This window comes from Polistes fuscatus, unplaced genomic scaffold, assembly GCF_010416935.1.
Source record: "Polistes fuscatus isolate 324 unplaced genomic scaffold, CU_Pfus_HIC Scaffold17, whole genome shotgun sequence".
NCBI classification, from domain to species: domain Eukaryota; kingdom Metazoa; phylum Arthropoda; class Insecta; order Hymenoptera; family Vespidae; genus Polistes; species Polistes fuscatus.
In genome coordinates, this window is record NW_025113075.1 from 470,582 (window position 1) to 486,109 (window position 15,528).

At 31.5% G+C, this 15,528-nt stretch overlaps 2 protein-coding genes and 1 long non-coding RNA gene across 5 annotated transcripts; all 3 read left to right on the forward strand.

The window, feature by feature from the left end:
• Positions 1-70: 70 nt before the first annotated feature.
• On the forward strand, positions 71-6,616 carry LOC122515239 (integrin beta-nu-like). 3 transcript variants are annotated; one of them, XM_043632510.1, is made up of 13 exons: positions 71-402; positions 1,907-2,086; positions 2,164-2,405; positions 2,838-3,123; positions 3,196-3,360; positions 3,462-3,917; positions 4,079-4,241; positions 4,325-4,491; positions 4,611-4,783; positions 4,917-5,116; positions 5,387-5,499; positions 5,574-5,665; positions 5,747-6,616. In XM_043632510.1, the coding sequence occupies exons 2-13, from the start codon at positions 1,916-1,918 to the stop codon at positions 5,889-5,891; spliced, it is 2,373 nt and encodes a 790-aa protein (XP_043488445.1). In that variant the 5' UTR covers positions 71-402; positions 1,907-1,915; the 3' UTR covers positions 5,892-6,616. The 3 variants fall into 3 exon arrangements, with proteins under 3 accessions (XP_043488445.1, XP_043488444.1, XP_043488446.1); XM_043632509.1 differs by lacking the exon at positions 71-402 and having other exon boundaries at positions 1,321-2,086; XM_043632511.1 differs by lacking the exons at positions 71-402; positions 1,907-2,086 and having other exon boundaries at positions 2,313-2,414.
• A 1,115-nt stretch (positions 6,617-7,731) lies between these two features.
• LOC122515162 (DDRGK domain-containing protein 1) lies at positions 7,732-9,147 on the forward strand. The gene is made up of 2 exons (XM_043632391.1): positions 7,732-8,032; positions 8,162-9,147. Exons 1-2 carry the CDS (start codon positions 7,948-7,950, stop codon positions 8,914-8,916), a joined length of 840 nt encoding a protein of 279 aa, XP_043488326.1. The 5' UTR covers positions 7,732-7,947; the 3' UTR covers positions 8,917-9,147.
• A 2,523-nt stretch (positions 9,148-11,670) lies between these two features.
• LOC122515163 lies at positions 11,671-12,176 on the forward strand. Its single transcript, XR_006303223.1, has 2 exons — positions 11,671-11,947; positions 12,069-12,176. It is a non-coding gene; the product is annotated as an uncharacterized LOC122515163 (long non-coding RNA).
• Positions 12,177-15,528: the final 3,352 nt, after the last annotated feature.

A 15,528-nucleotide genomic window follows, 5' to 3' on the forward strand; every position in this document is an offset into this window, starting at 1 on the left:
TTTTTATTGTTTCTCTTCCCGTATAATTAATTCTATATGATAATAACTGAAAGTTACGTTATTACGAATTGATTTCACTTTTTCGTAATACAATATTCTGATATAATCTTTAGAGTTTATTGTTATGTTGATAATTATGAAAGTTGACTAACAAAGAGAAAAATATAATATATCTCAAAAGTTGCTCAAATAATATAATGGTATTGTTAGAATTATTCAAATTTCATAAATCGACATAAATTTTCCGGGCAACCTAATTCGTTTTCGTCCAATCAACGAGCATTTGAGATACAATCAAAGCGTATGTAAAACAGATGCACAATTCCAAATAGGCCAGTACTGCGATTATGTCAGCACCAGTCGATAGTACACATTATCTTCATTTCGTAGCAATGCGATTATGTGAGTGTTTCTATTCTCTTACAAACATAAGCAGGAATTTCCTTTTATAATAAAATATTCATAATAAATATTAATATTTAAGATTAATAACTGACTAATCCAAATAAATATATATAAAAAATATATATAATTTATTTTCTTATTAATGTGTTTTTTTTTTTTTTTTTATTATAATTATTTCCAAACGCAAAACGTAATATTAAGTCCTTCAATAATTCATAGCGATGTTTCTACATATAAAAGGACATTAATAAATATATATATTAATAATTTTAATAGATCATTTTGAAGTTTTTTTTTGTTACTATCGTGTGCAATCTTCCAACATTGAAACTAACATAAATTTAACTCATAGAAATGAGTAGAACACTTTCCGAACGATAATTACGCATAGATAACTAATATTATCATAATTCTACATACTTTGAACGATAAGTTTTCTTGAACGTTAAATAATGTAAAATTTGTACATTGCAATTTTGATATCTATAATAGGTAAGACAAGAAATTAAAAATGTCAAATAAAGTAAAATAAATAACGTAAAAATATCGTAAAATACGAAATAAAAAGTACACTTGGGCGTGTGCAATTATGCGTGTCAGTATTAATTACGTGGCGTGTTCTTATTGGGATAATGAATCAATAGCATGCTAAAGGAAGAAGGAAGAATCGGAAGTCGTCTCTTTTTTTTTCTTTTTCTTCTCTGTTTTACTGTGTGAAACATACGTCATAAATGTCCTTGAAGCATAAAATACATCTATAAAGAATATTTAATTGATCGCCTTGGTAATAAAATGGTTTAATCATCAGTCATCGCGTACTTTTTAGGTTGGATAATTATTATATATCTATAATATAAAAAGATTCTATTCAATAATTCGTGTCAATAAATATTGTTAATAAATAATTTCTAACTCATTTACATTCGAACCGATTGTCGTAAAAACTTAGAAAGTAATATTTCTATTGCCACGACTGTGTCTAGTTTAAACTATGGTCGAAGGAAGATGCACCATCATATGCATTTACAACGATGCATTTCAATCTTACGCGGTAAATCCAAGGTTTTCCATAAAACGTCGATTAGTGGTTCCAACGTACATAATGGGGGATCCTTTTTTTTGTGCTCTGCCAAATAAACGATTCACGAGTATACGAGATTTTATCGTTATCGTATAGTAGATAACGTTAACGTGTATATGTATAGAAGCTAAACGTAGAACGCTGTTGCAGCGTTTAGCTTCTAATTTCTCGCATTACGTGTATCCGATTTCGGATTGTTCGTTATATCGTTCTATCTACGTACTTCGAACGGACGTAATATTTCCGCGCGCGTATACATCGTTGCGAAGACTAACGTTCAAATTAAAAACAAAGCCAACAAAAAGAGAAAACATTTATTATCCGATCGTAAAAAAAAAGTTACAACGAAGAACAATAAGAAAAAGAATAGTTTCTTGTATCATTATCCGCATGTATTTCGCATCAAATAAATTATTTCAGATTCGCGATATGACGTACGCGAACTATTTTACGTTGACTACAATACTTCTCCTAATCACGTGTACCGTCGTTAAGTGTTACATCATGGAAGAAACTAAACTTTTGAGATTATGTGTACCGCAAAAGTCGTGCGAAAGCTGTTTGGAAGCTCACGATTCTTGTGCTTGGTGCAGCGATTGGGTACATTTTTTCTATTTTTAATTCTTTTGCCATTTTTATCATATAATATTGTGGAAATATATGGAATATATTTTCAGTCGTACTCAAATTCAACTCTGGGCAAACCGAGATGCAATTTACCGGAACGATTAAAAGCATTTGGTTGTCCGATAGAAGAAATCAGAAAAGCACCGAGCGCATACATGCGGTATATGGAAAATGAAGATTTTCAAGATGTTGCGAAAAATCAATTACCGGTGCAATTGAAACCGCAAAAGGTTTACCTCAAGCTAAGACCAAATTCCAAAATGGAAATTAATCTTCAGTATCGACCGGCGAAGTAAGCATGGTAAAAAGTTTCAAATTTGTTTTCAATGGAAACGTCAAAACAAGATCTGATCGTCGTATGTGTAAAAATATTTTTACCGTTAGTACAGTAATCGAGGAAGGTCGCGTTTACTTTTCTTATCTTCTTACGAGCTTAGAAATATACGAACAAATATTGATAATATTTGTTATTATACCTATGATAAGAAACTTGATAAAAAAAAAAAATGAAAAAAATATCGGGAAAAAATTATTTTGACCTAGTGCATTTAGAATTCTCGCGTATATTTGGTACGGAGAATACTAAAAATAGGATCGGTTGCATCGTATAAACTCTAGTTTTCGAGATACAGCATAGATACTGTGGTATACGCAAAATGATTATTTGAATAATAAAGCAAATACCGCAATTCTTAAATGTGTTCTTTGTTTTTTTCCGATGCAGAAACTATCCGTTAGATTTATACTATTTGATGGATTTAACATGGTCGATGAGAGACGACAAAGACACTCTCGTTAGTTTGAGTAGAAAAATGGCACGAACTTTGGGAAATTTCACGAATAATTTTCGTCTCGGATTTGGTAGCTACGTCGATAAGCCATTGATGCCGTATATTTTTCCCGGACACGAAAATAATCCTTGTAAGAGCCAACATACTACCTGTGCTCCACTATATTCGTTTAAACATCATCTTCCTTTAACCGGAGATGTCAATCAATTCGTACGAAAGGTACATTTACGTATCTAAAACCTATCGGGGGAGTATTTTTGCGCGAAATTCAATGAAATATGGTTGTTTCAGGTGAACGATAGCGACGTTACCGGTAATGTCGATAATTTGGAAAGCGGTCTCGATGGTGTTATTCAAGCTATAGTTTGCGAGAACGTTATTGGGTGGGGGCATCAAGCGCGAAAACTAATGCTTCTCGCCACCGATGGATATTTGCATTTTGCTGGCGAAGGAAAGGTAACTACGAAACTTCATTTTTTTCGAATGATTCATACAAATATTATATACGACTATCTATTTTGAATCGTTCGTTTCTCTAAAGTTGATTATTATTCCAGTTAGGAGGAGCCGTTAATCGACAGGATTTCCTATGCCATTTGGATGAACGCGGTCAATATTCTCTCGCCAAGGAATACGATTATCCTTCGCTAGGCGAAGTTTCGAGATTACTCCAAGAACACAAAGTCAATTTGATATTCGCTGTCACGGAGGATCGTCGCGAGGAATACGAAATGATGGCCGATTTGCTCGAAGAAAAAGCTAGAGTAGCAACTCTGGCTGCCAACAGTTCGAATATTCTTGAAATTATTGAAAGTTCTTATCACGAGATCATATCGAAAGTAGTGTTTCGCGATAACTCAACGAGCCCATTGAAATTAGAATATTATTCTAATTGCGGGAAGGATGGAGCGCAGTTGAATACGGCCGAGTGCGACGGTATTCAAGAAGGTCAAGTATATGATTTCAAGGTCGTCTTTTCTATGGATTCCTGTCCGAGAAACGAAACTCTTTGGGTAAGTAAAAGTCGTTTGTCCCCTGGGTCGTTGTCCTGTTCGATTGAAAAAAATCGATAAATATGTGGCAAACGTTTTATTAAAGAAAACGTAAAGATCTTTTTGCACGCGATCGTGGTGTCCATCTTCATCTACATACTGTTGTACGCGTGTGCTGGTAGAAACAAAGAGTGATAATAGACGATGCCTTGGCGTCAGAAGCATCCGAAATAATCGTCCAAGTCGAACTGTTGTGCGGTTGCAATTGCAAAGGTCAGGAGAGTTCGCGTTGTCAAAATGGGCTAAACGAATGTGGTATTTGCAAATGCGATCCTGGATGGTCCGGTAAATCCTTTATCCTTTGATTTTCTCTGTTCCTCCTTATACGACGTCAAATATAATTGCAAATCTCGATCGTTTTATCGTAGGAGAAACGTGCGATTGCGACGAGAGTTCTTGGATAGACAATCGTTTGCAATGCATGCTAGATGACTCGCGGGACGTTTGTTCGGGTAGAGGCGAATGCAGTTGTGGCAGATGTAATTGCGATGCCGGTTATAATGGTCAATTCTGCGAATGCTCGCCTTGCGATAAGGTAAACGATTATTCTTGGAACGCGTTAGTTTACGTTACGAGAAACATTCGTGACGTTTTATTATTTTTCTTTTGAAAATTGTCCTGGCAATTGTATCAAAATGATTTGATCGTTGATAGACCGACGGAATCGAATGCGGTGGTCGAGGAACGTGCGAATGCGGTATTTGTAATTGCATAGAAGGCTGGAAAGGAGATGGCTGCCAATGTCCGTCGGAGGATAAACTTTGCATTGCACCAGGAAGCACTGAGATCTGCGGGAATCACGGATATTGCGATTGTGGCCATTGTCGGTTCGTTATTTATTTTATTAGCCGATTAGAAAATTGTGTCAAAGTCGGCCATGTATATAAATACTTAATACCAGTTCCTTTCATTCTAAAAATAAATATATTATCTTATCGGGGACACGTGTGTTCCTTTCAGGTGTAATACTACAGCAGCCGATGGCCTATTTTATCGTGGAACTTTCTGTGAATCGTCAGCGAGTTCTGGCGGTAGCGGTCTTTGCATTCTTTACGATTCTTGCGTTAATGCAACTGTGGAAGTTGCACAAGATACCGAACAACTGTGTCAGACAAACACCAGTTTCTATCAAATTGAAAGAGTGGATACCGTTGATACAGGTACAAAATTACATTCCGTTTGCAATGCGTTAAACGAGAGAAAATTTTCTTTGAGTAATTATTCAAAAGTCCAAGTATAAAAAAGAACTATACTAACTATGTCGTACAACAATAGCGTTGCGAGATGCTTTTAAGACGAGTAACGTTTCTATAGAAAGTGCATGAAAAGACTCCTATTTTTGTTTCATTTTCTTCGTGCTTAAATTCGAAGATAGCATTTAATACTGGATCCTTCGATGACCATACCGAATTCGTTTTATTAATTTGTAGGACACGAACATTACTGTTTCATTAGAACCACCAAAGAAAGAACAACTTGCATCATTCCTTACGTATATCATTTTAACAAGGATAATACTGTGACGTTAAAAATTGCCAACAAGGTATTTAAAACTCTTTTTAACAACGATAGCTGACATTTGAAAGTTAGATCTTTTACATTTTCTTCTTTTTCTAGTTTTGCCGTACGTCGTTGCATGCAGCATTTATACCAGGAATCATCTTTATTGCCATTTTGATCCTGGGTATTATAGGTTTATGTATATGGAAGTAAGTAAAATATAATAAAACGTATAAATAAATGAATTCTGATGAATATTTGATGATTTTTGTTTCTCTTGACATTTCTAGATGTTGGACTGCCATACAAGATAAAAGAGAGTACGCTAAATTTGTATTAGAAAAGCAGAAAACTGTATATTGTTTAGATGAAAATCCATTGTTTAGGCCTGCCACGACTCAATTCGAAGTACCATTGGCTTATAAAGACAATTAATTCTTACTCGCAATCAGAATCAAATTTACAAAAAGTTATATCATTTTAGTTGAAAGAAAAACAAAAGTTGCGGGATTATTTATTTGAAGAAATACTTAGAGATAAAGTGGACATTGATGATTGTTTAGGAATATCGTCGAATATTTCTTGACACGTTTCAATCCAAAAATGATTGCTAGGCATGAAGTAAATTGACTGCAATTACCAACAAAAAAATAAACTTAACTGTATTTAACTTATGTTAATTTAAACAGAGTGCCTTGCAGTTGGCACCAAGAATACATAGTTTTATTTGAAATATAAATTTGTATAAAAATATTTAAATATTCTTACGTCATCCGAGATACTTTGGACGATCCAAATACATTTAAATGCATCTTGATACTTAATCTCTAAAACAGGCCTATTTTCAGACCAGATTGCGTGTATCGAAGAATTGTCAGGAAAAGTGTAGGAACCTTTTCCATTCATCTGTCCACGCACATCAATTCCCCCTTTATATTGTGTTCCGTTGTTATGACTTTTTTGTACAGTTAACAATATAGAAAATAGAGTAATAGCATTGAAATGAATCGAGAATTTAAAAAGAAATATTATAAATCGTATTATTACCGAATAAAAAAATTATCATCAGCAAAGTTATCGTTCTCCCATTTACCGCTATATGTATTATAGTCATTAGAAACGTACACCCCTTCGCCTATAAAATTATAATCAAATAAAAAGTTATTATTTATTGAAATATTTCATACGTTTATATCTAATAATTAACGATTGCTATTAACCGTCTTTGACCAAAGTGCCTTCTTTTAGATGCAATGCGTAATCTCCGTCATACGTATCTCCATTAGAAAAAGAAAATTTTCCATTCCCTTTTTTCAAATTCGGTTCTTCAAGTTCCTCCATATCTATTTGTTTTTAATGTAATAAAAAAAATTTATCGTTTTTATATCATTTCAACTTTAGTATCCTATGTAATATTCGTAAATGCAATTAAAGGTTTTGAAATGATTTTTGATTGTCGTTTCAAACGAAATTTTCGGAAATTAGTCGCAATTAGAATCGATTTTATCGATTCATATGCATTTGCATATGCATTTGTATTTGCATCTATCACAAAAAAGTTGCCATAGAATCGCAACAGCAGAAAAAAATTAGTTATTAATAATTTAAAAAAGTTACTAGAATTTTAAGCAAGTTTAAAATTTATTGAAATTCTAGTAACATTGCTAAGGCGATATCGGTAATTGCAGTGCTCTACCTTTATCTTTTCGACCGTCGGTAACTGCCACCGTCGGTAACTGCCACTGTCGGTAAGTGCCACTGTCGGTAAGTGTCACTGTCGGTAACTGCCACCGTCGGTAAGTGCCACCGTCGGTAATTTATAAACATCGATCGTTTTTAATGAGAGTTTGTACTTTAATAATATTGACCGTCAGGAACCTAAATACAAAATATTACCGACGTAGAGTAAAAAAATTTTAAGTCTACTATTACCGACGGTGGCAGTTACCGACGTTGGCAGTTACCGACAGTGGCAGTTACCGACGATCGAAAAGATAAAGGTAGAGCACTGCAATTACCGATATCGCCCTTAGCCGGCCTGCCACTAAAGTGGCTTTTGCGATTATTTTTTCCAGGTCGATGGGCCACTATAGTGGCTCACTCGAGTAGCTTACTTGCTCACCGTTTTAATTAAATAATTGTCTGCATAGTCATTCATATTTAAGTGAAATGGTAAAGTTTAAGTATATACAATATATTTTTAAGAAAAATTATAATTTAAACATTAAGGAATCTTTACGTAAAACATAAGAACTTTCTTTATATACGGCTGATAATTTAATTTTGTTTTGTGTTCTTGCATCTGCATGCGCCTGTGCATCGATGACGTATTTTTAGTCGCCAATATTATGAATTCTATCTGTCGATCAAAAATTGTACTAATTTATATGTCGATAAAAAAGAAAATTTGTATATCGATGCTCATTAAAATATGTGCGTTTCTGAGTAAACCTAACCACTTTAATAAGAGTATTGAAATCTTATTTAAAAAATGGATATATTATTACTGATACTTTGTGTAATTGTTATCACAACATTAATAATCGCGTTAACTATATTTCTTCGTCGAAATCAAGGTAAGGTCTTATTCTACTATGTGTATAAATTTGTTTTAATACACAACTTATGGTATTTTTAAAATATCCATTATATCATCAATCATGAAAATAACAATTTATATAAAGAAAATAAATTTCTTTTTACAGGAGCAAATAAAGAAAGACCTAATGTTCAGGATCAAGTTGGAGAACGTCGTCAAGTGAGACGAGTAGTTGGTAACAGAAATGTACGTCATCGTGTACATGCAGCAGTAAATAATCAAATAAATGCGAATGAGAATAGACAAATAGAAAATAATGAAGAAGAAGTAGATACACCGACAGATGTATCCGATAGTAAATTTGGTGCTAAGAAGCGTGCAAAGTTAGCAGCCAAAGCTGAAAAGAAAGCGCAAAGGGAAATAATTAAACACGAACAAGAAAAGCGTAAAGAAGAGGAAGAGAAACGACAAAAGGAAAGAGATAAGCAACGCGAAGAAGAACAAGATGAGGAAAAACGACAAGAGGAAGAAGCTAGGAAACTTAGAGAATTGAAGGAAAAACAGGAACAAGAAGAATATTTAAAAATGAAAGAAATGTTTAGCGTAGAGGAGGAAGGTTTCCAAGAGGATCAGAATATTTTGTTGGACGATATTAAGGAATATGTTAAATTAAAAAAAGTAGTCTATCTGGACGACGTAGCTGCACATTTTTCCTTAAAAACAGCATTCGTAGTAGATAAGATCTTAGAATGGCAAAAATCAGGCGAGCTAACCGGAGTTATAGATGATCAAGGAAAATTCATTTACATTACGGAGAGCGAACTTGATGCTGTTGTTAAATTTATTAAACGACGTGGTAGAGTTAGCATTTCCGAACTTTCCGAACATTCGAATACATTAATTAATATAGGTTCGAGTTAAACTATATATGTAATAACTATTCTAGAAATTAGAGATACTATTTTTTTTAAATTAATAATTTTGATTGAATGAATTAAAAGAAGAAATGATTTTTATAATTAATGAAATGATCACAAATGTTACCAAAATGAAGTTAACGGAGGAATGTAAATTACGTGATGCAATTTTTCTTACAGACGATTATTTTTAGTATTCATAGTAATCTATTAAAATATATATATATGTATCTATAAATTTATCTATTTTAAATAATTTATGAAATATAGTGTATAATAAAAAACATTATTTTTGTTCACGTTAAATAAATTCTAAATACAGCGTTAAGTATCTGACTTGATCATCTCGAATAATGTCTAAATTTTATGTTAAACAACATAGATTTCTGCAAAAGTTAAGTTTAGAAGGTGTCCACAAAATTTTACCAACATTCTATAAGTAAAAATAGGATCAAAATGTTGTATGAAATGTTCTATTAAAAAATTATAATAAAAATACGAAACGACGAGGATCTGCTTTCCCATTCGATACCCTCATAGTAATAGATCGTCGGTTCAAATTTTAATTCCATTTGAAAATGTCCGGATAAACTAAGCTCAGATTAATTTATAAAAATATGATTAAAAACAATCGATTAATTCTTTCTTTAATATTATTTGAAAAGAAAATTCTTGTTTTTATGCATAACATACGAGATATTGCATAGAAACAAGGAGAATTCCGCAACATGACAACATTTTGAACGAATATTGCATCAGATTCTAGTTTTTCTCTTGAATGTATAATTTATATAGTTGGGCACGGGGTGGGAGGATTATCGTGATTTTACAAAGGATTTATTAATCAATCTCTCTCTCTCTGAAGGTCAATAAAATATTTAATTCATATTTTGGTATTAATTGTTAATTAATTTTATTTTTTTCTATTTTTAAAACAATAAACTATTGAACTATAAAAACGTTTGTATAATCTAATAACTAAAATTGTACTGAATAATTGAAAAACAAAACTTAGCGATTTATGATCACGAAGAAAAAGTATTATAATGTGTTCGATTTGTTTTTTTGAAATACGATCGTCTCGTGCTGATTTACCTAACGACAGTTTGCGGCCCTTTAGTACCATTATGCGTCACATTTTTCACTCTAAAGTTAGTTCAGCAGTTAGAAACGATCACCCATGATTTATCTTTGTCGTTTTTGATAATCGTCATTGAAACTTATGTACCAAAAGTTTTTATTTCAATATTAAACTATATGTCTACGCGAGAACTTAGTCTAAAAAAGAAAAAGAAATTTTTGTATTTTTTTTTTTTTAAACTAATCTAATATAATTTTGCAGTATAATCTCTTTTGATTCATCCTGTATTAAAAATTAAAACTTAATGGCCGCTCTCAAAATGGCCGACCGACATAATGGCCGATAGAATAAAAATTAAAGCTGTCGGTGCAATGAATTTAAAATTAATTAATTGCGAAATATTTCAATTCAATTAAAATCGGTAAATAATTTGATTAGCATTGAGTATTAATTTCTTTAAAATTGATATTCTCATTACAATTACGAATACGGAAATTCTAGATTCAATGCATCAATTATACATCTATTAATAATTTAAAATGATACAATATAATTTATTGCATTAACAATTTGATAAACATCGGAGCAGAAAGATATCACGTCATTAATCGTAAAAAAACATACTGACGAATACATTAATGCATCGCTGTAAACAAGACGATATTTCACTATCAAATTGGAATAAAAACTCTTCTTTTATATTTCATTGAAAATACCTAAATGCATTATTTGATATAAATATTTATAATAAATTATTAATACAATCGTTCTGCACTGTTCCTAAAACAAATACTGAAATTTGCATTATAATTAAAGTTAGGTATAAAATAATCGAGTGAACTTGAAACGGATTGACTCGATGAAATCAAGTTGGAGAATTAATGAAACCAATGCTGTGTAGAATCATGATATCCCCACCATACCTAAAAAACTTTTACTCGACCAGAAAGTTGAAGAAGGGGTGTGGTCAGAGACTATGTAAGGCAGGTAGAATGAAGCAGCAGAACGGCAGTTCATTCTGACGACTTACAATCACTTTGTGGAATATCCGTGATAAATTAAATTATATTCTAACTTTTAATTTCAACATTATTTCAAAGTGCGGAAAAGTTGTCTTCGCAAAAGTAATCAAGAAGAACTCAAATCTTCACGGATTTGAAATATAATCAATCTTGGAATTATTTTTTCTCATCTAGATCATAAAGATCTTATGTGTCGATGAGGTGCAAAGTTCTAGATTGCCAAGGCAATTCTCCGACATTTTTACCAAGTGTCAGGTAAATATTGAAGAAGAAAAAAGAAGAAAAAAAAAAAGAACAATACTTTCGTAATAATTTAAAAATATAGAAAAGTTACAAATTGTTTTACACTAGATATGATATTATTTCTTTTTCTTTTGCTTTTATCTACAAACAGATTAGCTAAAAATCTTCGGACTCGTAAAGGAAGTCGTCGTGGTAATGCTGCAAACCGATTAGAATTATTAGTACTCGTTCATTTACACCACGTGCCGTAGAGTAAGTATACAAATTTCAAATAAAAATTTGAAAAAATATTAGATCATTCAGTATTCGATTATTTCGCTTACTTTCAGTTCGAAATCGAACATTCCATGCTTACTGACCTAATAAGAATGATATTTATTAATTGAATAATTTTGAAAATATGTATTTTAGCAACTTAAAAGACAAGAAAAGTTCTAGTAATCACCTTTACGTTCAATAATTATTGTTTGATAATTAATTAAGAATAAATTCAAGAGATTTCATCGAATCATTGTTTATTGCACCGAAGCTTATCAGTTCCTAGCTGATAAATCAAAGTACAAATTCAAAAGCATCGAATTTCGAATTTGAATTAATTTTTTGAGTTGGAAGAGAATTTGAAACGATACAATCATGGTGTACACTAATTTGGACGAGTCAGAAATTACGGGCCCTTACCAACAAATCAAGTTAGTATAATTTATATTACTTTTCAATAATGATTTACTTACCACTTAGAAAGAATAATTTTAATGTGACAAATGATAGTACACTTTTTTATTCGAGACTTTTATTTCCTCTGTTATTTAGAAAAGATAAAATGACTTCAACGTCAAACGAATATCAGAAACAAGCTCAACATCAGCAAAGTAACAAAAGTGATCAAAAGTATGGCGTTTGGGGACCAGTTTACAAAAATAAGGAAGATTTCGTAAACATGCACATTTGTTAAATTTTTCTAACACCATGTAACATTTAAAATCAAGCACTATATATTTAAATATATGTATCCAATTTTTTCTAAATTTGTTTTTTTTTCTTTTTTTTTTGCTTTTTGAAATCTTATTTCATTTTATTGGCACAAAATGAATGATCAATTAATTCAAATTCGAAATTTACAATATTTTGGAAGTATAAATCATACTTATCGTTAGAATAACATAATGGTATTACTTCATATAAAAAATATATATTTTTGTTTCTAAACATAAAATCAAAATTAATAAGGAATTGATATATTTTTTAAATACATTGAATCAGCATTCTAAGCATATTCCCATAATGTGATATTTAAATATACTATGTTGTACTTAGATTGTATTTAGATTAAAGGTGAATAAAATTGTTCGAGTAATGTTTTAACGAGGATAATGGTTACCTATATTTGGGAAATATACAAAATATATATTGCATTATAAGTATTTCAATTTTTCTATATTCCATGCGTCATCAAAATTATGCCATTTTAATTGCAATCAAATTATTGTGTTTAACACTGTGTAAAAGTTATTAAATTTTATATTACCACCTAATTTGCGAAACACTATTTTCAATTTTAATTTAAAATTCTGATCAAAAATGTTTAAAAACATTAATTTAATAAAGAGCCATACTAACAGCTTAAAATACTAGCTATTTATAATATGTTAATAAGTATTAATATGAGAGAGTGTATTAAAGTATTAAAATAATTGTTAATTAATCAATGCAAGCGTCTATTGTTGTCTAAAAGCTCGGAGTATTTGTTCTACGATCCCTCCTCCTCGAAATCCACCGTTGATCTGAGTCATTGTCCTCTGTTAAAGTTCTTTAAGTGAAAGTTGTTTACAGGACCTTTCGAACGTTAAGCACGTGTATAAAAGAATAATAAATCTAATTAAGAAAATTTAAGAATAAAACGTTATGATTTTCGTATTTTTATCTATTTCATGTAATTATTTTAATGCTCCTGCGCAGTGATGACTCCGAAAATAAAATTCTGCTGTAACATAAAGAGAGTGCATTAGTGCATTATAATAATTGTTAATTAATCGATGCAAGTGTCTATTGTTGTTTAAAAGATCGGAGTATATGTTCTGTGATCCCTCCTCCTCGAAATTCGTCGTTAGACTGAGTCATTATCCTCTGTTAAAGTTCTTTTGGTGAAAGTTGTTTACAGGACCTTCCGAACGTTGAGCAAGTGTATAAAAGAAAATAATCTACATAATCAATAAAATTTAATATTATAACGTTCTCATTTTAATATTCTTTTAATTTTGATGTAATTGTTTAAACTAATATACATATTTTTAAAGGTTTCCGTGCAGTGGTGACTTTGGAGGGGGAAATTTTCATCGAAAAGAATATCGCATCGAAATTATTTAATATTCAAACATATTTTATCGGATGAAAATTTCCCCCTCCGAAGTCATGTCTGCGCAGGAGTGTTAAAACAATTACATAATATGTAATAATATCATTCCCGTTATATATAATATTTAATATACTTGACTATTTCATATAATACTAACCACTAATATTAATGACTAATATTTTGTGATTAATTTTGATTGAAAATATTGGCATCAAATGTGTTAAAACATTGAGCCAATAAACAGCAAGCCATCAACACTTTTAAGCGAAACGATTTACCACGATAATATTGATCGAACAAGGAAGAAGCATGTAGAAAGAGGAAGAATATAAGAATCCAAAAATATAAATTTCAGTGGTATGAGGTGAAAGAGGAGTAGACAAGATCAGTATCGAAAGTGATGGCATCCGGCTAACAGTGAAGAAGAAAATCCTTAATGCTTTGGTTAGAGACGGGAAGTAAAAGTAGTCGTAGTAGGGGAAAGGTATGGAGAAGGTATGGAAGCAAGCATGAGCTTTACGGAGGGGTAAAAAGCTCGTGGAAGAGGAAAAAGCCATAGTTACCGAGTCTCCCGACAATCGTGGATGCATCCTTGTTGCAGTCGGTTCCTGCACGCTAACTCGTGCGTTTTTAAAGTTTGTGCGGAGAAAGCTCGATTTAGCATAATCGTTATCTTTATTTCCGTATTTTATTTTCCATATGAGCATATATATATATAAATATATTTATTTATTTAACTAATTAATTTATTTATTTATTCATGAACATCCATTCCTGGCTATCGAAGCCAACTGAATTTTGTATTTTGTTATGCAGCAAATGATCGAATTTCTAAATCGATTTTTGTATGAAGAAAATCAAAATATAAAAGAAAGTGTCTTCGTTAGTAAGTAGTGAAGTAGTTCGAGACGAAATTACAACGAAGAGATACGAGACGAGACGAAAAGAAACGAAACGAAACGAGACTGGCGCTATTTTCGTAGCACCCTGAACATACACATAGGTAAGAAAGCTTTTGTACGATTATATTTATTCCTATGTTGGTGTAGAAATTTTCTAATAGTATTTTACTCTCACACGTATCTTTAACTATTTAATCCTCAACCTTAACCTCTTCGAGAGAGATAGAGAGAGAGAAAAAAATATTTCTCGGTGCATACCCGACTACGAGTTTAGAATTGTTCGATCTAATTCGTCCGAAGCACGATCGGGATTCGTTTCAAAGGATTCGAAAAAATACAAAAATTAGAAAGAAAGGTTTTATGTGGTATGTACACGTTAAATTGATCACATTCTCCAAGCGTTTTAAACACCATGGACTAATTCTATTCGGATTGAAAAAGTCTAATTGTATTCTTTCCTTTCGATCTTCCGAATTCTTAGAAAGGTCGTTGCAGAAACCGAAAGATTAAAAACTATCATTTCTTCTTTTTCTTCTTTTTCTTCTTTTCTTTTCATTATTATTATTATATAAAATTATATAAAAGGGTACTTAGCAAACGTCAATTTCTGTCATGAACGGTCGAGACAAAATATTAACACTTACCGCAAGACGATAAAACCATTGTTTCGGTAAAAATGGTAAAAAAAGGCAACCATTATGGATAGATGGGAAAAGATGACATTATCGAACAGAACTTTAAGAAAAGAAATGGTAAAATAATCATAAGTAAGATAGAGTAATCCAAAACTTTGTGAATTTGCAGAAAAAGATAAGTTCAATTTTTAAATATTCATTCTGGATAAATATCGTCTCGCTATGACGAGAAAGATAAAAGAAATACGTAGAAACAATTCCGAGCGGAAATAGAACTTCCTCCTTCGCGTACCAAGACGCTGACTCTTCTCTCTCTCTCTCTCTCTCTCTTCCTTTCTTTCTTTCTTTCTTTAGGGTGGGACGTTACATCTAAATTTCAA